Source organism: Ambystoma mexicanum, chromosome 8, assembly GCF_040938575.1.
Source record: "Ambystoma mexicanum isolate Mex_15411 chromosome 8, UKY_AmexF1_1, whole genome shotgun sequence".
NCBI lineage: Eukaryota > Metazoa > Chordata > Amphibia > Caudata > Ambystomatidae > Ambystoma > Ambystoma mexicanum.
In genome coordinates, this window is record NC_090929.1 from 210,917,851 (window position 1) to 210,945,193 (window position 27,343).

The 27,343-nt window shown below is 46.4% G+C and overlaps 1 protein-coding gene across 1 annotated transcript in view; it reads right to left on the minus strand.

The window, feature by feature from the left end:
• The window catches only part of WDR5 (WD repeat domain 5), a 433,335-nt gene that overhangs the window by 6,695 nt on the left and 399,297 nt on the right, over nucleotides 1-27,343 (minus strand). Inside the window, exon 13 of the mRNA XM_069609613.1 lies at nucleotides 10,082-10,169. Within this exon, the coding sequence (XP_069465714.1) occupies nucleotides 10,082-10,169 (88 nt within the window). The remainder of the gene's footprint in view (nucleotides 1-10,081; nucleotides 10,170-27,343) is intronic.

Genomic DNA, 27,343 nt, shown 5'->3' on the forward strand with positions numbered 1-27,343 from the left:
TTGTCCAGCGGCGATTCCCCCATGGCAAGGGGTACCTCTGCCCTTTTCCGAGTGGTAGTCACTACCAATGAATCTGGGACGGCGTGCCCTCTTATGTATAGAGGGTCGGCAGGGGAAGGGCGAAATAACTGACTCTTGGGTTCACTGCCCGAGTTTGAGCTGGTGATACCAATGAGGGGTCCACCCTACTCTTAATAGAATTAAGGAGGGGGTGGCCTGGCTTGATGGAGGCTTCTCCTTAAGGATATCCTCTACAAAATCCTGCTCAGGCACAGCCTCTTGAGTGGAAGTTTTAAAGTATTCAGCTGCTTTTTTCAACATGGAGTTGAATGCCATTTGGTCATCTACAGGTGATAACAACAAGGGGGGTCCTGGGAGACACTCTGCCAGACATGAGTCCTGGTTACAAGAGCCTTAACCAGAGTCTTTAGCTCACTATCTTTCACAGAGGAGAAATATCCCAAACATATCAGTCTTAGTCCTGCCCTGGGGCAGTCCAGCACTGAAATGCTAGGCAATTCTCCTCTGAACAAGAGTACCAACAGCAACCCCAGACACGTGTTTCGGTCTGGTTGAATCTCATCAGCAGGGTGTAGCTGTGCCTCTCTAAGAATAGTGAGCAAGGGGTCCACATCTGGATTCCCTTAGTAATTTAGGGTGAGACCCAAAGTTACTTGAAATATGCAAACAAGGGGGGTCCTGGGAGACTCTCTGCCAGACATGAGTCCTGGTTACAAGAGCCTTACCCAGAGTCTTTAGAATACCATCTTTCACAGAGGAGAAATATCCCAAATATCCCAAACATATCAGTCTTTGTCCTGCCCTGGGGCAGTCCAGCACCGAAATGAACAAGAGTAGATTTTAAGTAACTCTGAGGGATATTTTTCCTCTGTGAAAGATAGTGAGCTAAAAACTCTGGGTAAGGCTCTTGTAACCAGGACTTATGTCCTTGTTATTTGCATCTACAGGTGAGACCTGGCGAGCCGGAGTGGACGGAGGAGAATCCAGGCACAAAACATCAGTGTCCTGATCTTGCTGTGTCCGTGGGTCCTGACCTTCCTGCTGGGTTTCTTCCCAGTTGTCTGTAGTATCCTGTTCTTCCTCATAACTTTGTAGGAATGAAGCTTATAAATGTCCCTATGTGTGTCCATGTGGCCAACGTCTTCCTGCTGAACGAAGGCAGAAGACTGATCATCTTGAATTTGAGAAGGAAATTGGAGGTTAGGGTCTACCCGAGACCTTTTTGGGGTGAGGATGATCAGAAAAACTGATCATCTTCTCCAGCCGATCCATACACCCTTCGAACTTCTCTGTAGTCCATTTAGTGAACCCAAGCGGGCCTATGGGTGAAAGAACGGCATTCTCCGCTCTACGGCGTCGAAAAGTGTCTCTTAGGATGTCGGAAAGAGGCTCTTGACTATCTTCGCAGGTATCGTAAGAATCGGGATCCCAATCCGCATCTGAAACTTTTTCCGCAGCTTGTCCCATAACTTTAGGCGAAACCGGGGCAAGACCCCCCGCTGCCGTAATTCTTTCGATGCTGGTTTCGATAGTCACTGAATCGGCGTGAGACAGTAGTTCCGATGATCTATTGGTAGGTGTACTACCTTGCGTGGCGCTAGAGGGCCTAGTGGTTTGTTTTCCGGGTAGCGGCCTAGGTCATAGTTTTCGGGCCTACCGCGGCCTTCGGGACTGTCGCAGTGTCAGATTTCCACGCTTCAATGTGTGAAGTTTTTGGAGTAGCACCCTTACTTGATTTTGTTTGCCCAGTCGCAAGACGCTGCTGCGGATGAGGGGAAGGCTTTGGATCTGAACAATCCGAGGAAACCAGCGAAGTTTTCGTCGGCCCTGTTAGCGCTTTCACCTTTTTCGACAAAGACGTTGAAAACGGTGTAGGGGTTGCCTGCTTAGTGTGATGTGTTTGTATGCCCCTGTCGCCGGGTGTTGTCCCTGTAGCGAGACCAGAGTCAGGCCTTAAAGGGTCGGGACGGGCGTGGTGGACCTAGAAGTGTCCACCTCGAGGTCTATAACATCAGTAGCGGATGTTTGGTCATCCGAGGTACCCCCATCACTCTCAGCGGGTGTGGCGGTGTCGGGCTTCCACCCGCGACATACCGTAACACGGCCCACCGCTTTACAAGGCGCTCCTTAAGGGTCTTAGGCCGAAGGAGTTTGCAGAATCTAAAAGGAGTCCTTTGCATAGCTAAAGGGAAGGATAACCAGACCAAAAGGGAAAAGAGGGGAAAGGAGGAAAGACATACCAACAATATGGCCACCCCGACCCCACTCTCCCTACCTTATAAGTCGGCCAAGGGCCCGACCACGTGGAAAATCCGGCCGCCGGATTTTAGGCGCCGAAATCCACAGCCGTAGACTAATCCCATGTAGTCTTCGTCGAAGATGTTCTTGTGACCGAAGTGACTTAACGGGGAATAACCGACAAGTCGGTAAAGATAAACAGTGTGTCTTGTAAGAGCTCCGCTATAGGGCAACCAGTTATCTGGGCGGGAAAAAACAATCTCAGGAACCTCGGCGCGTGAGGGATTTTGGGTACACTACACGTCACGATCGGGATAGTGTTACAGACACGCCTATGCCGACGGCCCCTTTTGGTCCCCGAAAGACAATATGCAATACTCCGCCGTTACCACTGGATGTCGGACCATATGCACAGCATGTGATTCTAAGCAGATTAACAAGCATCAGACATTTCATATATTTGCTCCCTTCTAAAGAAGGCTTATTCAACTGACTGTATAATTAATAATTGTTTAATCACAAAACCTTTAGACCAAGTGTTTATTTTAATACTTGTCACTGTGAATCTGTGTGATAACCCTACAGCTCACATTGACCCCTCTTGAGATAAGCCGGTCTGCTCACTCTACCAACTTGTGTAGTACATGCTTATACCGAAGGTTGAGTTAACTATTGCCAAGAGGACAAGGCTGGTGCAGTCTCCCACAGGGTACTGCATACAATCTTGTCTAACAAAGAGGTTTTCCCTCGACCACCATTGCAGAGAGAGAGGAAGGGCTGCTGAGAAAACCACTAGATCGTCCCATTGTCCGCTGAGCCACTCTTGCAAGGGGTGCATGTGCAAACGTGCATGTCGGACTAAGTAAATGCAGGAGGCCATCATCCCTAGCAGTCGCATGGCTTTGCGTACAGTCACCTCGCGACTGGCTACAGTGAGGGATCTGGAATAGCATGTTTTGAACCCTCTCATTGGAGGGGAAGACTATGCCGTCTTCTGTCTGAATTAGAGCTTGCATAAATTGTTTGACTTGGCTGGGGTCTAGGCTGGACTTCTCATTTATTGAGAATCCCAGACTGAAGAGTAAATCCACTGTCTTTTGGGTGTTTGACAGGCATGTTCCGTACGAACCCCCTGTTATTAGCCAGTCGAGGTAAGGATAGACTGGAATGGCCAGCCTGCGCAGGTGAGCCACTACTACTGCCAGCACCTTTTTAAATACCCTGGAGGCTGAGGCAATGCCGAAGCGAAGGACCTTGAATTGATATTGTTTGTCTTCCATCATGAACCTTGGATATTTTCTGTGCGCTGGCAGCATTGAAATATAAAAGTAAGCATCTTACATGTCCAATGTTGGCATGTAATCCCCCTGTGTTAGTAGAGGGATTACCTCTTGCAATGTTGTCATTCAGAACTTGTGGTTTGACAAATTTGTACGCTGGGCGCAAGTCTGGAACCGGGCGCATGGTGAGATCCTTTTTGGGTACAAGGAAGTACACTGAATAAATACCCCATTTACCTGTAGCACAGGGACTTCCATCGCACCCTTTTCTTGCAGGATCTCAACCTTTTGCAGTAGGATTTTCAGATGTTCTGGCGACAAGCGTCTGTTCGCTGGTGGTCGACTGAACTCGATAAAGTCACTGTGGGTGACAGTCTTGAGCACCCACTGGTCCGTGGGAATTCCCTCCCATGCATGAAAGAAAGTTTATCTGTCGCCTGACCGGGGAGGCATAGGAGGGGACCCGAATCGGCAAGTAATTTTTTATTTGAGGCAGGGCAGCCTCCAGGGGTGGAGCTTCTACCCCCTTTCTTTGCCACAGCGCTGCACTCTTTGCTGATATTGGATTGTGGCAGTTGCCCCTTGTCCTGAGGACCAGGATGCATTTCCTGTTCCGTACAGATTATATGGGGGGGGGGGACATGGGAAGGATTGTCCCTGAAAGGAGCGTCGAGAGCTACCCCCTCGCTGCTGATGAGGCCTTTGTGCCATCTAGTTTAGAGACTTTAAGGTTTCATGTTCCGTTTTTGCAGTCTCTACAGCCTCATCTACTGCCTTTCCAAAGCAGATTTGTTTCTTCTACCGGCTTGTTAATGAGGGATTCCTGGGTTTCAGGTTTAAATCCCGAATTTCTTAACCACGCATGCCTTTTCAGCAAGGAACCTTGGGCCAGTGTTCATCCCGCTGTGTCTGCTGCATCTAAGGTGTTTTTGAGAACATTCCGATTGACCTTCCTCCCCTCCGACAACCACCAGCAGGCGTGATCGTGTTGGCTCTGGGACTTCCTGCAGGCGCTCCTGGAGCAAATTCCACCGGACATAAGTGTAATTAGCCAGCAATGTGGTGTTAGATATCCTGGTGGAGTAGGCTAATGTACTGCGCTTCCCCAGGGCATACAACATATTGCAATCCTGGTCTGGCGGTGCCTCAGCCGTACTCAAGGGTACTCCTGCTCTCTTCCTAGTAGTTGTGACCACTAGGGAGCAATGTTCTCTCTAAGCTGTGCGCATGCCCAGCTTCCTTCTGGGTGCCGCTCAGAAGATTTTTAGCAGCGCACACAGACAATACTCACCTATTCAAAATGATTTAGTAAGGCACAAGCCACAGCAATTAGCTGACATTTTCTTTCTCTTAAAATAAGCACCTATTCTTGATATTCTGCTAATTTGCATTACACTACCATGCACCTAAAACCCCTAACAGCAAAATACAACACAAGAGGTTAAAAACGAATATGAAAAAACTGCCTCCATGAACAGAAGAATCTAACCAAGATATGCCACACACATTAATCAAAACTGTTCCCTCCCCCACCCATGACTCCTAAACCTGACTCTACCACACTTTTACCTTATGAGTACATGAGGATGCTACCGGACAACCTTGGCTCTTCCTCTCTTGGCTCTGCGAAAGGTTAGCAAATGTGTACCTACTCTACTTGTTTTATGTTTGTTGCAACATGAATAACGTTCACGCGCCAGAATTTCTGTTGCTCATTGTTCCTTACCAAAAGCATCACCCACACTATATAATCCAACCACAAGCTCAAATATCAGATACTGACTGTAGGTAAGCAGGCTACTGGGATGTGTAACCAAATCCCACACTGCCTCTTTGTACGTATGTCATGCAAGTGCTTTGAAGCGGCCCCCTTGTAATTTAACGCATTATAAATCGCAAATATTAATTTGCCCTCTAAAGATTTTGAAAAGACAAATGTGATGCTCAGCGTCTCCTACTATAGCATTACTAACATTACCATATAAGTGGAGAGCAACATTGCAATATCATTTACTTAACCTACAAGGGATAATGGGTAAGGACTATCCTGGGATTGCTCGTCCATAGTATCAGGGCACCGGATATTCAGACAAGAGAATGCTATTCAGACAAGAGAATGCTATTCACACAATCTGCATCGTTTCCAAGTGTTCAGAGTTCCTTTGGGCATAGACCTTCACACATTGTATGGAAACTCGCTTCTATACAAAACAGTTTCACTGAGCACTTGTGTAATCCTACACAATGATATAAGGGTGGGGATATTGCAAACAATCTTGTATGCACTGCAAGAGAATTGTGTACGTGCAGAGTCATGACATTCTTAAAATGCACATCATATGTTGAGGCATTTAAATATGCCTTGCTTGCAAAGTATTGTGGGTCTGCAAATATCCCAGTGAGTGTTTACTGCTACAATCCCTCACTTTTTACAGTGCTCCATCAACTAGTATTGGAGGCAAGCACTGGAGACATGAAGGATATGTGTGGTAGCATCACTCTTTGCGTGTGATAAACAAAGCAGCAAATTTCAAAGACCAGGTCAGTCGTTTCGGCTGCACACTGAAGGAAATGTGTAGCGTGTTTGCTAAAGGATCGGAAATTCTAGTACCAATCTAGACAACAGCACCTTCTTTTTCTTTCTATGCTCAACTGCTGAGGGCTTTTCAATATAACCATGTGTTCTGTGTGTGCAGTCTCTAGCACCGCCCTGCATCTTACATATGAGGGATCCAAAGTTACAGAAGAAGGCACTAAATCAGTTGTATCTCTGATGAATTGATGCAATTAACTTAAAAGGCATATATGTGTTATTTTCTTCAACAGGGCTCCATAATAAACCTCAGTAAGGCTCTTGTTTAATTATATCTAGGATGTGGTGCACAAGGGTGGGCAGAACTATACACGTTATGTGCCCTGTCATTTCACTCCCTATGCCAGAGGTACAAGCAGGGCTCTAATCAGATTTTGCTCCATACTTGGAGTCAAATGATTTTTCAGGGAGTAAAAAAAACCTAATTGCTTTGCCAATAGGGATTTTTGCTTAAAGATGTTCTTTACCCATAAAATTCCTTTTGAGATCAGGCATTAATATTATTAGGGTTCCTTCCTTCCTATGCCACTGCTCTACTGGTCACCAATTCGAAAAAATATCAGTGGAGCTTTGTGTTGAAGCAATGATACGTTCATTGTTTCTCGTTTGTGTTAGGCAGATTTTCTGTTTTAGAAAAATGCATGGTGCATATATGTCTCTTAGCTCTAAGGCTGGTGTTATCACTACCCACAGGAGAATAATGTGGATAGTAAGCAGAGGCACAGGAATTTTGGATCATCATATTCTAAGGTGCAGTTATTCAGATGCAATTATTATCCTTACACAAATTATTAGAAGCATGTCTTCCTTGCCCTTGAATTACTTCATTAAAGTGGCACTTGAACTCCTTTCAGCATGTTTTTGCCACATTGCTCTTAATTGCCATTAATCCATCAGCAGATGTACTCTGAGTTTTTTGACAGCCACATCAGTTATGACGAGAGATATTTGGGGGCCACAAACGCCAGGGACATTGTTCGCTGAAGTAACAGGCTGACAAGCCAGCCTTTTCAAGGAGTGGAACCCAACTACCCCAACCCACCACCAAGAGCCAACCTACCTAACGGTCAATGAACAATAACGCACCAGCCTTGATAACGGCTTGATAAAGACGCCTTGTGTCGAAACGCGTGTCGGCTGACCATGAGATTATCGCATCAAGAATAAAATTCACTTTTTTGAAAAATCAGAATACAAAGAAACATTTCTTTAAGAATAAATTGTTTGCACAAGATATCTGGGAACACAACTAAGAGATATTTTTGTTTTGTAATACAAATGAGTGATTTTCCAGTGGCATAAAACATACAGGGCCTTGTTAATACTTGGGGCAGTATCCCGGTGTAAATCCGCCAGAATACCGCTCTAACAAATTACTGTTTCTGCCACTTGGTCCGTAGGAATTTCCGCAGGATTACAACTGGTGGTGGCAGTGTAATTCCCCATTCATACTGAGTCCATATTGGGTCCATTGGACTCAATGAGACTTTTTGGCGGAATTACCGCAAAGTAAATTCAGACGATTTCGGCTTTCAGTTGGAGGATTTACCTCCAGGATTTTCCTGGAGGCATATCTTCCACTCCAGGCCCATTTTTCTCTGCACAGAAGTAAGTTTGCAAGGTACTGGGGCAGATATTGAAGTCTTGGACTAGTTGATGAGTTTTCTGTATAATCACATATGACTTATTTTAGCCTATGTGTTTTGAAAAAGTGTTGTTAGATTTTTAAAGAATTGCAGTGGCTGGGAAGAGGAAATTCCTTTCCAAACTTTTCTGCAATTGTAGCTCACAAAGTGGCTTACCTCATTAGTCAGTTGCGCACATGGAAAATAATGTGCGCACAACAGCCAACCGGTTCCGCACATAAAGAAAAATAATTAGAGGGAACATTGCTAGGGAGTCAGGAGTGGCAAATCCCCGGATATATAGCGCGTCTGGTGGAGAGGGGCAAAAAAGGTTTCTCGACTTGTGGGTTTACTGCTCTTGTTTGGGATGAAGTCCACTAAGATGGGGCGATGCACCATTTGATGGAGTTCAACAGAGGTATCGCCTGACTTGAGGGTGGTTTTTCTTTCAAAATATCCTCTACGAAGTCAGTGTCTTGTAGCTCCTCGTTAGGGAGAATTCTCAGAAAAGTGCCGATTCCCTCTACTTTAGAGACCCCCAGCAACTTTGCAGGATTTTGAGGACTTGATTTTCTAACTTGGAGACAGTGAGACCCTTTTATCCCCACTCTCTCATGTGTTTTAATGTGCTTTTGACACTTTCTTTTGGTTGTGGAGTCTGACAAACGCCATAGACAATCTTTTACATTGTGTCACACAGCACCTTCAAGAGCAGTGACCCAGGGAAGTCTTCCAGATTTCCCAAATGTTTAAATACCTTCTCTGGGATAAACTGGAATTGACTTTACTTACATTTGTAACTTTCTAGACCCAGCCCACACTATCTTACAATAGGGTGTTGCAGGGGTTGCTTAGTATCCCCTTTGTCTAGCTTCTCAAGTAACATTTTAATGTTACCCTTTACTCTCTGAATGGCTGGTGGCAGTGGTTTATTTTTAACTACCATTATGTGATTTTAACACGGGCTGCGTTCACAGCCACAGTAAAGCACCCATGGGTGCCATGTTTGTCAAAATGGGCCTGGTTGGGTTCCTATTGCCAGGAGGTCAGGGTTGTTGCAGTGCACCCAAAGGGTACTGCATACAATCTTGCCTAACACGCCTCTTGAGTGGCAATCTGAAAGTGTTCAGCTACTTTCTTAAGGATAACATTGAATGCCATCTGGTCATCGATAAGAGGCTTGTCTTATAGAAGGTGAGGAGGGAGGATCTATGCAGTGTGTGTCCAGATCAGGGGTAGTGGACGGTGACAGCCATGGTGGCCTGCCTGACAAGTCTGTCGAGGCGGTGCAGGGGGTTGTGTGCTTTCCTTTACGTGGTGTGTGTATGTCCTTGTCGCCAGAATGTACTTTCCCCATAGCAGAAGCGGTGGCCTGCCTGCAGGGGCCAGAAATCTCAGAACTTGGTTGTTCCACAGATAGGTCAATGGCCTCCGCATCGGAGCCATGGCTGTCGCTTACTTCCTCCTCACTCGAGGAGCCTGCTCTAGCGGGTGAGCTACTCTCTGCCTCCTACATCCCATAGGCTGTCCACCGCTTTACTCAACGTTCTTTTATCGTCTTCGGACGTAAAAGTTGGCAGGACCAGCAGGACTGCTTGTTATTATCTCGAGGTAGACACTTATTACACCACCTGTGTGTGTCTTCCATGGATACTTGCCGTTGCAAGAAGGGCAACATTTTAAAAAGGAGCCCTGTCCACAGCTCAGGTTAATAGCGACAGCAAAACCAGAAAGCAAAAGAGAGGGGAGAAGGGAATGCATTCTTAAACAGAAACCGAACCCCGGGCCCCACTCTCTCTACTGTGTAGGCCTGGCCGGAGGGTCGAGGCCACGCGGTTGACAGTGTCGACCAGAGCACCTGCCGCCGAAATCTGCAGTTGTCTTCAGCGTTGGTTCTGAAGTAGTCGCTGGTGAAGGATTGACAAATATTAAACGACCATAGGTCGTGGAAAAAGATATAATTTAGCAATTTCTGAGCTAGCTGGGTGGAAAAAAACAATCTGAGGGACCTCGACGCATGAGGCATTTTGGGTACACTACACATCACGTTAGGGATAGTATTACAAGCACACCCATTGTCGACGTTCCCTTTGGATCCTCGAAAGACAAGATGCAATACTCTGCGATTACCACTAGATATCGGACTATATGTACAGCATGAAAACTAAATACACCACATATTCAGCAACAATCAATTTAAGTTGCCAGTTTCATGGTCTACATGAAACATCACACGAATAGCCTATCCAAATCCATTTTGACTTACAATGTGAAGTACAAACCCATGCACAAAAGTATTTGATTGTTCAAAACAAAACTGTTACCTGTATGACCCTGTAACTTCTGCACAATTTCTTTTGTTTGTAGGTTCCAAATGTAAACCAAGTTGTCTTCTGAGCCGGACACAATCCACTGAGAAAAAGAACAAATATGGAAAACATTGAAAGCCTTTAGATGATCAATGCCTTAATAAAACATGAAATGCTACAAAAGCAATCGTTTTGATATGTCTTTACGGCACCAACTACTCTTCTGCATGTGCTATAAAGGAAAAAAAGTTTCTGAAATAGGCTCCAAGGAACTCTGCTTGCAATAAAAGCTCAAAACACCAAACATGTCAATTTGCGCTGTTGATGGGGGGTTGGATCTTCTAATTACCAGCAAAGAAAATGTTTCCATACTCCAGTTCTCAACAGGAGGAAGGAATAAGAATACATGATTAGAAACCATCGTGCAAGTGGGTCACACATTTGAAATTATTCGAGGATTGACCTTGTGCTTACTTTCCGAACTAATATGGTTACTTTTTTTGTATTCAAATCTGATGCACTATCCACACACTTATTCACATCAAAATGTATAGTGGAGGGAGGTAACGTGAAATGAGAGAGGCGCCAGCATAACAAAGTGTACCAAGTAATTCTATCCCAAGAAATACTTTAACAAAAATAGAAGCCAGGTAATGATAATCTTATGTATAAAGTGCTTCTACCAAAGCCTTTTGCATATACAGTGCTGCATACAAATACCAAACGCAACTGTTACTATTTGAACAACCTTGGAAGGATGCAAGGATGCAAGGTGAGCCAGTCTTGCCGGAATTTGCACCCGTGGTTTGCAGATCAGATTTGCGAACCAAATTTAGCACTAGTAAGTGGAGGCAGATTATAGCCTGATAAGGGAACATAACATTATCAGGAGTATACATTTCAAGTTGTAAACCGAAAGGCAAGATCCCACGCCCCCTCGGTTCTCCAAACAAACAGGGCATGCCCTTGCTCATCTGCCAAGAGTCAATCGCTCACCAATGGTAAGTCCAAGCATACTACCATGCTGTACATGCCCATGCAAAAGAAGAGAAATATTATTTACCAGTAATAGTCAGTTTCTAGTATCTGCTTAGAATCACATGCATAGCATAGGAGTAGAAGAATTTTTTTTCCAAAGTTAAATAGGGAATCGACAGGGCCATTGCTGTCATACTATCCCTATCCTACCTGCACAGTTACCTATGATCCTGCACAAGTCAACGTCCTCAAATGGTTTCATTTTCTGACATTACATCTGTAAAGTTTGTCCAGGCAATGCTTTTTAATTTTTGTTTACCTTTTATACATATCTTTGGCAGTGTCCTGTTGTAGTCTTGCAGGGAGGCAGGGCGGACACATGTTACTAAGTAGATATAAGCCTCAGAAAGACTATCACTGGAAAGTAATATGAGACTTCTGGGGGGTTTAAGAATCCGCTTAGATTCACATGCTTAGCATAGATTAGCAAGCAGTACCTGAGGAAGGTGGTGGGCTGAGACAGTACAGAACGTTTGTTTAAGTACTGCCTGTCCCACCTGTGAATCTGATCTCGCTTGTTTATGGGACACCAATCTATTAGTTGCAAAGAAGACAATGTACTTACGTTTTTTTATTGTATCAATTTGTTGGCGTAGCCCAATTGAGAATAATTTTCCGAATTTTACAGGGCACGTGCCAGCTGTCTCCAGGGAATCCTGCAAATCTGCCAGATAAAAGTTAAATAATCAGGGTGCTAATAAGCAACCCTGCGTAACTCCTAACAGTTTTTATCCACTTTGTAACCTTACCTGCCTAATTCAAATGCATCCACAGCCTAGTACCTGTATAAAGTGGCCTGATCATATACAATTTATTTATTTTAAATGCTTATAGAGCGTAGGCATCAAGGCGCTTAAACATGAAACAAAACTAGGACAGGACACAGACAGCAGGGTAATCGGGCTCATCAGGGTTCGAAGAGGGCTTATTTGAACAGATGGGTTTTGAGAGGTTTCCTGAAAGTTCTGTAGTTCGATTCCAGGCGCAGAAGGTCTGGCAACCTGTTCCAGTACTGAGCCGCCCATATCGGAAAGGCTCTGCCTGCACCCAGAACCCGCTTGTAAGTAGGCACCTGAATCCTGCCCTGGGTTTCTGACCTCAACGACCGATTTGGGATACATCGTACAAACTTTTTCTTAAAATAGGCCAGAGCTGAGTCGTGCAAGCACCTTTGCACTAGCATCAGCGATTTGAAGAGAATCCTCTCTTCTACCCTGAGCCAGTGCAGGGCTCTCCTTTCATCAGATGTGATCTCCCTTGTTTATTCTTTTGATGACGCGTACCATGTTCTGCATGATCTGGCATCTCTGTACCCCCTTCTTAGAGGCACCTAGCAACAGAGAGTTGTCATAGTCTAAGCGGGATAAGATAATGGCCCTCGCTAAGGAATGGGTGATGGCCTTCAGAAGCCGTAAGTAGTAAGAATTATTTTTATGTAGGTAATTCACCTGGGCCCGATGCCCAAAGGATGCCTCCATCATCATCCCTAGGGTTTTAACCTGACCGACGACTTTGATGCCTGCATCTTTAATGTAGAATGACTCGTAGTCAGCTCCCAACTTCGCTCGTGCTTGGCGAGTGCCAAAAATCATCAGCTCTGTCTTTTTACTATTTAGGCACATCCAGTTGCCCTCTATCCATTTTTCTATGATGCCATATACCTCCGAGATCATAGCACTGTGATATGTAATTTCCCTCCAGCACCAGCCGGGTATCGTCAGCTTAATTTGTGTAGAATCCGCTGACGCTTTCTAATAACTCTCACAAACATTTCATATAAAGATTATAAAGTAGAGGGGACAAACTAGTTCCCTGTGGAACCCCACAGCTTATGTGGGGCGTCTTAGAGAAATTAAACCCCCCCCACCCCCCGCCCCACCCAGCACCTCAATGAATTTATGCTTTACGGTCTGCCAAAAATGATGTAAGCCAGGCCAGTGCAGCCAGAGAACACCCTTCCTTTTTGTCCAAGACCTGCTGTATTAGATAGTGATCAACCAGATCAAATGCTGCGCTTAGATCTAAAAGCATTAGAAGCCCTGTCTTGCCCTGGTCAAGAATGGCTAGCATACAATTCTGCAGATCTAGCATAGCCGTCTCCATGCAGTGTGCAGCACGGACGCCCGACTGCTGCTCATGGAGGATATCATTGGCTTCAACATGTGCTCGAAGTAGATTAGTTGCTATTTTGTCCATGATTTTGAGAATAAAGTTAGAGTTAGTTATTGGGCGCAGGTTGCCCGAGTCCTTAGGATCTAAACCCGGCTTCTTGACCAGGGGTGTGATGGTGACTTCCTTGATGCATTGATGTACTTTACCATCTTGGAATGGGCATTGACTATTTTAGTCAGGACTGGGGCAAACAGTTCCTGGTTATCCAAAATGACTTTTGGTGGGATTATATTTTCCGAGCACGAAGAGGGTTTCATATTCGCCAATATTTTAACCATCTCATCTTCTGAGATTGGGTGGAAATTGAAACTTGCCAATTCTCCCTGTCTCGGATCAGTAGCTATAGGGAAACAGTCCTTATTTGATGCTTCTCTTGCCTTAATGATAGCCTCTCTGGCCTTCTGAGTTCTCTGTGAAAGCCCTTATCACTAGTTCACAATCATCTTCCGATGGAAGATAAGGGGAGGACATAGCCTTGGGTTTTTTGACTGAGTTATGGATGCTGAAAGGTTTACTTGTCGAGTTGGGAGCAGCTTCTATCTGTTCGTTATAATTAGATTTCGCTTCTCTAATATTCTTTCAATACTTCGCGTTAATGCGGCTCCAACATTCTTTATGGTCTGCCGACGGGTCTTTTTGCCACTTCCTTTCCAGGCTTCTTTTCTCCATCTTGAGCTTGCGAAGCTTGCTATGGAACCAGTTGCTACGAGTGCTATTCTTCCTGACCAGCTTCGGTTTAAGAGGTGCATATTGATCCACCAAATCAACAATTTGGTCCGAATAGCACTTTAGCATTCTTTCACAGGAATCGCCAGTTTGAAGATTTTCAGCAATCTTTTTCAGGTATGGTTTCAGCTGTGCAATCCCTACATTTTTCAAATTTCTACTTTGCATGGGGGCTCTTAGCTTGTTTGGGGAGGTTTTGCAAATGTACCTCAAACGTAACTGTGAAGTGATCTGACCAGATACAAGGTAAAGTTGCCATATTCTTGATGTTAAGATGCGTAACGACTAAGCCGAACTTGTTTCCCTTGTCCGTTATAGGTTCTTTATTTTTTTACTATGAAATCTATGTTTTTCAAAGTTTTTTCAAGAAGAACAGCTTCCTTGGCCACCACATTCCCACGCCAGCTGTTAAAGTCCCCTACTAACAGTGTGGCTGAATTGGTTGACTTCAAGTTGTTGAGCTGTTGAGTGAGCTCACTACAGAACTCCGAGGTGAGGGAAGGGGGCCAATATAAAACTATGAAATTAATACATTAATTCGGAGAGGGAGTGTATTTAAGGTGAAGCGATTCACAGCCAGTACATGCTACCGCTGCTTTAAACAAACAGTGTCTCTGGCTATTAAGGCAACTCCTCCGCCTACCCTGCTATCTCTATTTTTATAGTGCATTATGAACGCTTCTGGGATCGCATACCGGGCCCATAGGGTCCTTAAGCCATGTCTCTAAGAAACAGCATATCTAACGCTTCCTCTAAAATAAGACCGTGAATATTGACGGCATGTTTGCTTAAAGAGCGTGTGTTCAGAAGGCAGATTTTTAGCACCTTCCGATCTTTCTGCTTGAGGACGCCATCTACTAAAACGGTCTTATTCATCGCAGCTAATACTTGCTCCGGTGCTAAAGTTAATTGGGGCGCCTGCAAGTCCAGAGACTGGGCCTGCATCAAGTGGGTTTACTCCTCGCATGGCCCTTCAATTGATGGCCGCACTGTTTCCATCTTGCCTCCATTACTGTATGTGGGCGTCTTGAAAATCTGTGTTGTAACCGTGTTGCAAATCGTAGCAGCACTTTCTGTTTGGCCCGAAGTTGTGTCCTGAGCCACAAGTAACGTGGTCTCAGCTTTTGGGAGCTGAGCATAGGATAGCTCTGTGACCTTAGCAATGGCCTCAAGTACTCCCTTAATGTCCATTCAGTCGGATGGGTAACGCAGTGTTAGGAATAATTGCATGCAGTACCCCCTGGAACCATCACACACAATTAGGACTACAGGTGTAAGCAAAAACCAACCTTTGGTATAAGTCTATACTACACAGTTTGTGGTAGCGAGTTGAGCAGCCAGGCTTATCTCACGAGGGAATGTTGAGCAGTACAAGGATGTTACACAGAGGTCTTACAATCACAATGGTTCAAGTAGACACTTAAACTCAAGGTTTCTTGGTAAAACACTTATTAATTTATTACACAGTCATTTAGAAAACATTCACTAGAAGGAGACAACCTAATATTATACACAAATATACTTCAATACCAAACCAATACGTTTGCGTAAATTAGGCTCCTCTGAAATTGGAGGAGCAAAATGGCATTTCAGTTACTATGAATGGGAGTAAAAAGGCACAAGTTAATAGAATCAATCACAAATACTTTCTTAGGCAGTGCAAATAGTTTCAGGTCACTAGAAGACGCGATTCAGTTCAATAGGCCAAGGCCAAAGTCAATGGATAGTCTTGGATAGGAAAGAGCAGTTTTTGTAGTAAAAGGTAAAGTCTTTGCCAATGTTCTCAGAAGTAGTTTGTATGAAAAAGAATCATATGTTGGGTCACAAGCTGATTAGGCCTGCAAGTTGGGAAAGTTTCACAAACTTTCACAGCAAGAGGTAGGTTCTCTCAATCGGGTTGGCACAGTACCTTAGTATGAAGAAAAGGATGCAGCTGAAGACGTTGTTTCCTGGCAGCTCCTGCAGATTTCACTGTTCCTGAGCCTCAGTCATGGGGACAAGAAGGACGACGACGACAGGGGACTCCTCCACTGCACTGGGACGGGTCAAACAAGCTTGCAAAATGGAAGATATTCGGTTCGAATAGCTGCCATCAAAAACACAAGCAGGTATCCTTCCCCCTAGGTTAATCCTAACCAGCATCGAGAACGGTATCCAGGTGGCTTACAAGTTGATTGGTCTCACCAACTGAAAAGGAAGAAGTCGTCCTTTAAGTGGCTGCTCTGTCGAGATGAACTTGGCGATTCGGACCTGCAGCAGGGCTTCACCGGGCAAACCAGCGGTCCAGGAGTTGCAGCATGCGTCCTCTTCCACCTCATCTTTGGTTCTTCCGTTCCAGAATTCGACTCTGCTTTCCAATCCAAGAGACTCGCCTTTTAAACAGTTTTCTCCCTTTCATTCCAGCCTAGCTGTCACTCACCCAGCAGGGTGGCTGTCCTTGCCGGACAGTCAGCCAGCCAATCACGCCAGAGTGCATTTGGGTCTCCCAGGAGACTAAGCACAGAGACTTTCGGTCACCTTCCTCATTTCCTGCCTACCCCAGATACTCAGACGCCAGAGGTGGTTTCCATTCCTGAAGCCCGCCAAAGGCATAGAAACTAAGGGACCAAACCTAGTTTGGCGCGCAGAGACAAACTCTAGAAGGACTCTTCCAAAAAGAAATAGCGAAAAAAGACCAGGACCCATTTAAACAAAGGGGTTTAAGGCACCATCTTGAAAAACATGGCTCCCGTGATTTTTAGCTACCCGTGTTCGCGGTCGGGGAAAATCATGGTAGTTTGTTGAAAAACCACTGCCACCAGCCATTTCGATAGGAAAGGGTAGCATTTGAATGCTACATGAGTTTCTAGAGATAGGGGATACTGGGTAGCACCTCCAGCACTCTATAGGAAGATCGTGTGTGTTGAGTCTAGGAATTTAAAAAGACTAGTAAAGTCAATTTAACTTTACATTCTCTGGGAAACGGTAGTTTATCCCAGAGAAGGTATTTAAACTTGTGGGGAGTCTAAAAAGACATACCTGTGTCACTGCACTGAGGGTGCTGTGTAACACATGAAAAAATGCCTATGGAGCTATCTTAAAACTCCATAATCAAAGAACACAAGAGTAAAACACACATCAAAACACACGAAAGAGTGGGGAAAAAAAGCTCACACTTTTTCTAGGTAAAAAAAATCAAGTCCTCAAAATCCAGCAAAGTTGCTGGGGGTCTCCAAGGTGAAGGGAATTAGCACATTTATGATAATTCTCCCTAACACACAGCAAGAAGAAGAGAGCGCAGAACACTTACCACGCTAGCCGCGGACTGCCGCAGACTGGCATTGCCATTCCACGCCTGCGCATTCGCGCAGGGATTGTATGAAAATACAAGCCAAAGACTACAAACGCCTGCGGTTTGTAGTTCAGTCAGTAGCTGGAGATTACGTGCATGCAGAGAAGGGACTGTTTTAAATCGCACGTGAAAGGTAGTAATTAGAGGGATGAGTGTCTACAGCTGTCAAGAAGCTCGCACCACTGAATATGCACAGAATAATAATTAAAACCTAAATGTGTTAAAAAAAGCAGCACCTTTAAAAAACAGTCTCAAAGTAATAAAAGCACAAAATAAACAATTAGCAAAATACAGTCCACAGATGTACTATAAGGCACCTCTGGGGATATGCCAAGCACACCATTTTTCCAGTTGCTCTGCTGTGTCAAATGATGCCAGATCTATATATGCAACATATAAAGGAAGACCCTCGCCTAAACCACATATTCCACAATGCTGACAAGTCTTAATAAATTGCCAATGGTGCCCATGCCTATACGAAATCCAGTGGGATTGCAAGTAAGGATTTCAGCACAATCACTCCAGTCCATGAGCTTTTCCAAGATAATCCTGGCAAAATGTTTAGATGGAATACTTACCATGGCAAGCATCCCATAGTTAGCAGGGTCATTTTGTTGACCCTTTTTATACACAGACAGGAAAGGTCTATCACGTCATGCATTCCGAACTTTACCAGTCTCACCAATTACTACAAACACTCCTAAGAGAGCTCTGGCCCATAATGAAGGATGCAATTTCACCAAGGCATTACATGTCACATTGGGGTACATTGTTCTAGAGACCTTTAATTTTCTGATATCACCAAGTTCTTTAATGGTCAGATTGTACATCCATTTATCGACAATTAAATATTCTACATTAGAGTTATCGGCATCAGCAAATCCTACTGTGGAAGTAACAAATAGTTCCCAAAGGCTACATGAGACACCATTTTCTAAGATGCCTGAATTATTGTTCTAATTTATGTATTGCCAAAACAATCTATCATTGTCTGAGAGCCTTTGCCATTACCAGCCACTCTTCCATTTTGATTTCTAAAATGTATTCTCAGCCATCTGTTTGTCCTGTAAGATGTTGCTGAAATGCTTGTAGAGCCTTGAAAACTGTCAGAGGTTCGAAGAAATAGAGGTGTCTTTGGGCTGTGGTGTGTGCCCACTTGCTGTGGGCTGCGTGATGGAGGAAGTGGGCTCCCCATCCGGCGAGTGAGGTGTCTGTAGTTAGGATCGCCTGTGTTGGTGGAATGCAAAAGGGTTTTCCTTTTAGCAGGATGTCCCTGGACCACCAGCAGAGAGCCTGTACTAGGGTTCGTGAAATAACCACTAGATTGTCCCATTGACCGCTTGCCTGAGAACATTGATTCGCTAACCACTCTTGCATTGGGCGCATGCGCAAGCTCGTGTGAGGAAGTGCATGAGAACATCACCCCGAGCAAGCGCATTGCTTTGCGTACAGTTATCTGCCGACCGGGCAGGTAGTGAGGTACTAAGTTTTGTACTCTTTCAAGCCAACTGCTCTTCTGTCTTTAAGATGGCTCCCAGAAACTGTTTTACTTGGTTGGCACCTAGACTTAACTTTCTTGTTGATGGCGAAACCCAATTGGAAAAGGAGGTTTATTGTTCTTTGCGTGTTTTGTCTGCAAATTTGAGGAGTCTACCCAGTAATTAGCCAGCCATCTAGATAAGGGTACACAGGGATTAACTCTGTGGAGTTGTGTTGCTACTACTGCAAGCACTTTAGTGAATACTCTTGGGGCTGAGGCGATGCCGAAGGGGAGCACCTTGAATTGGTAGTGTACTCCTGCTATTTTGAATCTCAGGTATTTGCTGAGTGCTGGGAACATTGAAACATGAAAGTATGCATCTATCATATCCACTGTTGCCATGTAATCCCCGCCCTCAACCCCATGTTAAGATGGGCATTACCACTTGGAGCGTGGGCACATGCAAAACCTTTGAGGTTTGACATTTGTTCGCTGGGCACAAATCTATTACTGGGTGCATGGATAGGTCTTTCTTTGGCACAAGGAAGTATATTGAATAAATACCCTTGTTTACCTGATTTGCTGGGACAATCTCTATGGCATCCTTTACTTCCACCAGTATAATGCACTGCTCTACTGGCATCCTTCATGTGACTTGGTGCACAGTTTGGTGGTTTTTGTAAAAGTTGTATGCAATACCTGCTTGCTACGGTGGACAACATCCACTTGTCTGACGTAATCCCCTCCCATGCGTGGGCGAAATGTGAGAGGAGACCTCCTACTGGAGCGGCATGGAAGGGGACTTGTAGCAGTGCCTCATTGATTGGGAGGGGTGGAGCCTCTCCGAGGGGAGATGCTGCCCCTTCTTCTGGATCTTTTATGGCCTCTTTGAAAAATAGAACAGGAAGATGGTCCTTGTGAGGGGGGCCCCATGACGAAGGCTGGCCTCCCTGATTGTATCCAGAAGAGCGTTGCGTGCCCTGTCCATAAAACCTCCTGGAGTTTGAGGAACCTCGTTGGACGTAGGGGTTGTTAGTTGATTGGCCACAGGATTTAAGAGTATCATACTCTTTATTCGCACTTTTGGGGGCATCTTCGACAGCATTGAAAAAGAGGGCATTAGGTTCCACTGGCATGTGAAGCAGGGTGGCCTGTGTTACCAATTTAAAACCAGACTGCCTAAGCAAGGCATGCATGAGAAGTGTCCCCTCTGCGATGATGCAACGTGCATTCTCTGCTGCGTGGAGATTGATTTTAAGAATACATTTAGATAACTGCTTGCCTTCTGAGATGGTGCTCAGTAGCTGAGGTCTTAGTGGTTCTGGAACCACATAAACTTGGTGTTCCAACTCATCCCACTTGTGACAGCCATAACTAGGCTAGGAGGGTTGTTAGGCAAGATTGTATGCAGTACCCTTTGGGTGACCAAAACTCCCTGTGCTTGGTCTCCTAGGAGGCAGGAATGCACTCTTAGGTGATTGGCTGGCTGGCTGGCTGTCCATCAAGGACAGCCACCCTGCTGGGTGACTAACAACTAGGCTGGAATGAATGGGAGGAAGCTGCAATCAACTCCAAAGTAAGCCACCTGGACCTCCTCTCGAAGCTGGTCGAGCTTCCATTGCAGTTGCTGCTGGAACCGGATAGCCAGGGAGAGGAACAACTGTTTGTGTGCGTTGCTTTAAAGCTGGCCAAGAGCTCCAGGAAGATCCTCCGGACTCCCAGGAAGCAGGACTGACCGAGCACGAGCCCCCTCAACAGAGTGCGGGACCCCCGATGCAAGGAAAGCCTCTCGACAGCCAGAAACCACTGGATTGCTATTTGCGGTAGACGTGAGGAGCTGAAACAATGAACAGACACTCGTTTGAAGTTTCCTGATTGCAAGCGGTGGCCTTCCTATTGCAGCGCAGGAGTCCCCATATGTCCTCCCTCTTGTCCCCACGACTGAGGTCCAGGAACAGCACGATGAACAAGTTACTTACCAACTGGTAATGTTTTCGATTGGATGTTCCTCCAACGTATTCCACATCTTTGACATGTAATGTCCACAAGTACGTTATGTTAAGTTAAAGGTACTTATATAGCGCACCGTCACCAACGGAATTGGTCCCCAGGCGCTCTTGCAGATCTGTGAACGAGAAGGTGGGATGGGTTAGTGAGGTGAAGAGGGAGCAGGACAGTGAGAGGAGTGGTGTACCGTTGGCAGCTTCAACTCGGTAGACAGCGGGTGCTGAGCTTTGGTGCGAGTATTGGATCGGTGACAGTCGGCGTGTACTGTTGGTGCGGCTTATGTGTTGTTGCTGTGTGATTAAGTGCGTGCAGCTTGTTGTTCGAGAGATGGTTGTATGAGTTTTCCGGTGGGATAAGTATGCAGAGTTTGAGCTTATATTGGTTAGTGGGTTATATGACATTTAACATGCTAACATTCACAGTTCTGTCTAGGTGTGGCACTCGCTAACCTTCATAATATTATCTAAGTACAGTGCAGGCTAATGTTCTCAATGCTAAGTGTGGCACATGCTAGCCTACAAGTTCCATCTAAGTGTGGCAGGTGCTAACATTCACAATCCGATCTAGATGCGGCGCAGGCTAATATTCACAATTCTATCTAAGCGTAGTTAGGAAACTTTTTCGGCAGAGGGCGTCCTGCGTCGATGGCGTCTGGTTGATGTCCCTCGAAGGCCTACGTCCAGGGCGACGTCACCAGATGTTATAAATAAGACGCACTGCGCCCGTAGCCTCAGTTTATGTTTAGCCTCAGTTTATGTTTTTTCCCCCATAACGTGTGGCGCCAATCCAATGCCTGCTTGACTGCACTTAGCCTTGCGGAAACGTAAGCTGCAATCACATAGGAAATTCTCCAGAGGGGCAGGCTGGGAGGGCGATGTGGCATATGTTGGAACATCATCCAATCGAAAGAATGTTACCAGTTGGTAAGTAACTTGTTCTTCGAATGGATTGGGTCCTCCAACGTAATCCACATCTTTGACAGACTCCTAAAGCAGTACCAGAAAATGGAGGAGGGAAAGAATTTATAGTACCCAATCAGGTAGCGGAATAAAGAACTGCCTTGCCAAAGGCCATATCTTGACCAAGGCTCGTATTCAGGGAATAATGTTTAACAAAGGTGTGGATAGAAGCCCATGTGGCTGCATCACAAATATTCCTAATAGCAACTTCCTGCTGCAGGGCTGTGGAAGTAGCCACGCCCCTAGTGGAATGAGCTCGCAACCTTTTAGGAGGGTCCTTACCCAGCAAACGGTAACATTCAGTAATGGGGAGGATAATCCAATTGGACAAGGTCTGTTTGGTAACAGCCTGGCCAAATCGGTCGTCAGGCCAAGTACGATAGTTAATTTCACATCTTTACTGTTCATGGCCTGTAAGAATGTGGTTGTATTTTTCCTTGTTCCCTCCCTTGCCTTAAAGTGTTTTGAAACACATTGTGTATAGGCGCTATATAAATAAACGATCATATCATATCAGTCCTTTAAGAAATTGATAAATCAAAGGAATCTTAAAGTAAGCCTTCTACAGACGAGCGCTTAAATATAGACAGCGCCGCTAGGTAACTTTAATGGTACCGACTTGAAGGCCCCTGTGGGCCAAAGAAAGTAAGAAGGACAACCATAGGAATGGAACACTGAAAAGGATCAACATTTTGTCCTCTGCACCAGTCGCAAAACTTATGGCAACTGTACAAGGATTTTGTTGCTGGTCTTCTGGCCGAAAGCAACGCTTCCATCCCATCATCTGGGAGGTGCCAATTCTTATATCTCAACCTTTCAGATACCAAGCGTGAAGGTAGAGTGTCCTAACCTCTGGATGGAGAACCGGACACCCCTCTTTGCGAGAGCAGATCCTCTCGGTAGGGAAGACGGCATGGAGACCAGATGGACATTTCCAGAAGATCCGGATACCACGTTCTCCTGGCCCAATCCGGAGCAATGAGGATTCATGTGGGATCCGAAACCTCCATAACACTTGAGGAATGACGGGGACTGGAGGAAACGCGTACAGCAGTGGGATTGCGTCTCCAAAGGCCCCTCTCGGAAGAAATTCTCTTGAGCAGAATCTCTCGCACTTCCGGTTGGCACTGGTGGTGAAGAGATTCACGTGTGGGGTTCGGCAAAGGGCGAAGATCTCCAGAAGGACTTCCTGAGCCAACTCCCACTCGTGAAAGATCGTGCTCTGCCTGCTCAGAGCGTCCGTTGCCGTATTTCCGTCTCCGGCCAGATGAACTGCCGAGAGCAAAATTCCCTGCTGCAATGGCACAGAACCAGAGCTGCATTTCTCTGCACAACACGAGTGACCCTACGCCCCCTTTTTTTGTTGAGGTAATGCATGGCCACTGTGTTGTCCGTCATAATCAGGACACTCTTCCCCCGCACAGACGGCAGAAAAGCCTTCAGGGCTAGCCCGATTGCTCTCAGCTCTAACAGATTGAGAGGGAGTTTGGACTCCGACAGACCAACGACCGCTGGCAGTCAAGTTGTTGGCATGAGTGCCCCATCCTGTGAGGGAAGCATCCGTCACTACAGTCACCTCCGGCCATGGTTGCCAAAACGGCTCCCCTTTCATAAGGTTCCCTTTGTTGGCCACACACAGAAGATCCTGGGAGACCGAAAGTGGAATCTGAACGGGATCCGACATCTTGCCCGAGAACTACGACCACTGCATCTTGAGTACCCATTGCAGGGATCTCATCCTCAGCCTGGCCTCGGGCGCCAGAAAAATGCAGTATGCCATGAGGCCGAGCAACCTTAAGAATCTGAAAGCCGGCAGACTCTGGGCATGTTGAAACTTGTCCACCATCTGCACAATGTGATGAGCCCACACCTTGGGAGGCAAGTACTTCCCCAGGACATGTCCAACACAGCCCAGATGTACTGGAGCTGTTGGGTAGGTGTCAGATGCGACTTCTTGAAATTGAGGGAGAAGCCCAGCTTATGGAGGGAGCGGCAGGTGAGACCAAGGTGAGCCAATGCTTGCTCGGGAGAGCACGCACGGATCAACCAGTATTACAGGTAGGGATAGTCGTGAATCCCCCTCGCCTGAGATACACTGCCACCACCACCATTAGCTTGGTGAAGACCCTCGGGCACAGGTCAATCCGAATGGCTGGACCCGAAACTAAAAGTGCGAGTCGCCAGCAGCAAACCTCAGGTACTTTCTGTGCTTGGGATGAATCGGCACATGAAAGTAAGCATCTTGTAGGTCCAGAGACACCAATCAATCCTGAAGTTGAAGGACCTGGAGGACTGGAGAAAGAGTGACCATCTTGAACTTGTCCTTCTTGAGGAGTTTGTTCAACCAACGCAAGTCCCGGATGGGTCTCAAACCCCCATCTTTCTTTGGTATCAAAAAATAAGTGGAATACCATCCCTGGTTTCTCTCTGCTACAGGCACCAGTTCTATAGCGCCTTTCTCTAGCAGGGTCAAGATTTCCTGCACAAGGAGCGGATCTGGAAGCTTCAAAGAGAGATTCCTGGGTGGATTGTCATGAGGCCGCTGTAGGAAGGGAAAGGCAGTAACCGTGGGCTATTTTATCCAGAACCCACACATCCGAAGTAATGGCTTGCCACTCTTAGAGATGCTGAGACAGTCTGCCCCCTACAGGCGAACCATGGGACATGGCCTCATGACTTTTGGAGCGGTTGCAGTAGCACCTGAAGGCAAAGAGGCAGCTGCCTGAGAGGCTTTGGCACTTCTATTTGCTAGACCACCACAGGTACTTTTCCGCTGGCCCCTTTGACTGGCAGCTCCTCTCGTTCTACCAAAGGAGGAGTAGTAACGAAAAGAACCTCCCCTAGGACAAAAGGCGAAGATTGACGCGCAGCTGCGCTTAAAGATTTTGCCGCAGCTTTTGAGGTCTGCAACCTCTCAAGGCTCTCGTCAGCCTTGCTGCCAAACAAATGCGCGCCATCAAAGGGCATGTTCAAAAGACAGGCTTGCACATCCGGGGCAAAACCACACCTCTGCAACCACGCAAATCTGCGTATAACGGTGCTCGCAGCCATGGACCGGCTCACACTGTCGGCCGTGTCCAAACCCAACTGAAGGGATTCACACATGGCATACTTGCCATCTTGCACGAGAGCAAGAACCCATCCCTTTCTTCCCCTTTGGGAATATGAATATGCTCAGCTGCAAGAGAAACAATTTCACAGAATGTATGAAAATCTTGCCAAGGCACAGCGGAGTTGGCTGATTTCAACACCATACTCCCCGCAGAAAACACCTTGCATGCCCAACCATCGACGTGTTTGTCGTCCCTATCCGGAGGGATGGTAGGGTACGCCACCTGCCTTGAGGTTGACATAGCCACCTGAACTACCAAACTCTCGGGAGTGGGGTGAGAAGATAACTAGCTGGGGTCGCTACCAGAAGGGTGGTATTTTATTGATTTGTTAACTGCCGGAAGAGATTCTGGTGACTGCCAAGCAGCCGCCACCCTTTTCTGTAAAGTGAGATGAAAAGGTAACACCGGGTCAGAGGACGGAGATTGATCTAAAATGTCCGTAAGATTATCTTGCACAAAAGCTTCATGAGGACTGGACCAGCCCAGATACTTCGTGACCCTAGCCATGAGTCTCCTGTAGGACGACTCCGCATGAGCCCCATGCTCAGGCCAGCCAAATTCCACTTCTGGAGAAGTGTCCAAACCACTGGCATCATGAAGAGTTTTTGCCTCAACTCTTCCAAATAATTGTCTCCAGAAAACACAGGCGCCTCATCAGACTCAATAGGGTCCATATCAAAGTCTGACCTTTCCTCCTCCTCCTAAATGTCATCCAGAGGGAGGTAAAAACCGTGCCTCGGATAGAAGAGGGTCTTGAGTCCACCACCGGCCTCACAGACTTGCAAGTAGCCTTCCTTGGAGGATCCACAACATCAGGGATCTCAGGCGCTACATCTCGGCACAAAAGCCCCAAAATCGTTGAGAGCGGCGATTGCTTTGGCGTCGCCGAGGGCTGATACGAAGGCCCTGCTTCAACATCCGTGTCCGACGGACACAGTGCCGACGGAGTTGACCGTGACTTCGAGCCCTTAGCAGGATTCTGCGGTCTCGATGGGAACGAGGACCGAGACCTGGAAGCACGTCTCTTGCAACCATACTGAGCCTTGTCCGAACTGGGCCGCGAAGGTTCCCGATGAGGATCGCGCCAAGGACCAGAGCCCGAAGGCGTACGAGCCACGGTTCGAGACTGTTCCTTGCCGGCTTCATGAGAAGGCACAGACGGAACTGTGCCCTGCGATTGAAAAATCGCCAACATTTGCTCCCTAAAGGCAGCCCATTCCTCCCGAGTCGAGCACTTCGTTGGACAAGCCACTTTCCTTGAGGCACCATCCTCTGAGAAGGACGGGGAAGGTGACCGGTGATGGCGCTTCCTTAAATGCCAAGACGAGGATGACGAATGGCGGGAACCACTCCGGGACCGAGAATCCTTTCAGTCGCCCCTCAAATCGTTGGTGGACATACCCTTCGACTTGGATGTACGTTTGGACTTACCGGGTTTAGCACCCATACCTACCTGAAGCTTTACCTTACGCTCCCGCAAAGCCTCAGCAGTCAGCGACTGGCACTTAGAACAGTTGCCTGTGTCGTGACTCTCACCCAAGGACCACAAACAAATGCGATGCAGGTTGGTGATCGACATTTTAGACTTGCAGTCCCGGCAAGTCTTGAAGCCAGACCGCAGAGTCGGAGGGGTGCGAAGGAGACATCTTCACAAGGTAAAACATTAGGCGCGCAGAGTCTCTGAAGCAAACACATTTGCGGAAAAAAACTGAACTGAGGCTACGGGCGCAATGTGTCCTATTTACGACATCCAGTGACGTCGCCCTCGATGGTGGCCATCGAGGGACATCGAACCGACGCAGGACACCCTCTGCCAAAAAAGTTGCCGAACTACACAGCTGTGGACATTACATGTGGAATAAGTTGGAGGACACAATCCATTCGAAATACAGAGTTGCACAGGAACAGAAGTCATCTGCTGCACTTTTTCTTCAACCTAAAGGTAATGTACAGTCTAAGAATTTACCTCTTGTTGTGTAGCCACTTGTCCTCGTTGGAGACTTGCTTGGTTGCATGTGTAGAGTTGCTATCAGCTTCTTTACCTCACAAGTCTAATCAGCTTGTGGCCCTACTTTGATTGCTTCTATTCTACAAAGACTTTCTAAACATTGGAAAAGACTCTACTTATGATACGATATATGATATGGCATTTATAAACGTGCCTACACACAAGTGTTTCAAGGCGCGACGAGGCAAGGGAGGGGGGAAACAAAGGCCTACTATCCTACTAGGCCAGGTATCATTCAGATCGCACAAGTGCATGGGATGGGGGAAGGGGGAAAGCGCGGGGAAGGGACAGTGCAGTACATGGCAATAGAATAATAACAATAAGTAAAAGTAACGGGTGGCAAGTGCAGACATCAAGTGCTGGTAGTTACACTGTAGGGATACAGAAACAGTCTCCAAATGCAGGGGTTTCCAGGCAGAGGGGGGGGGGGGGGGGGGGGGGGG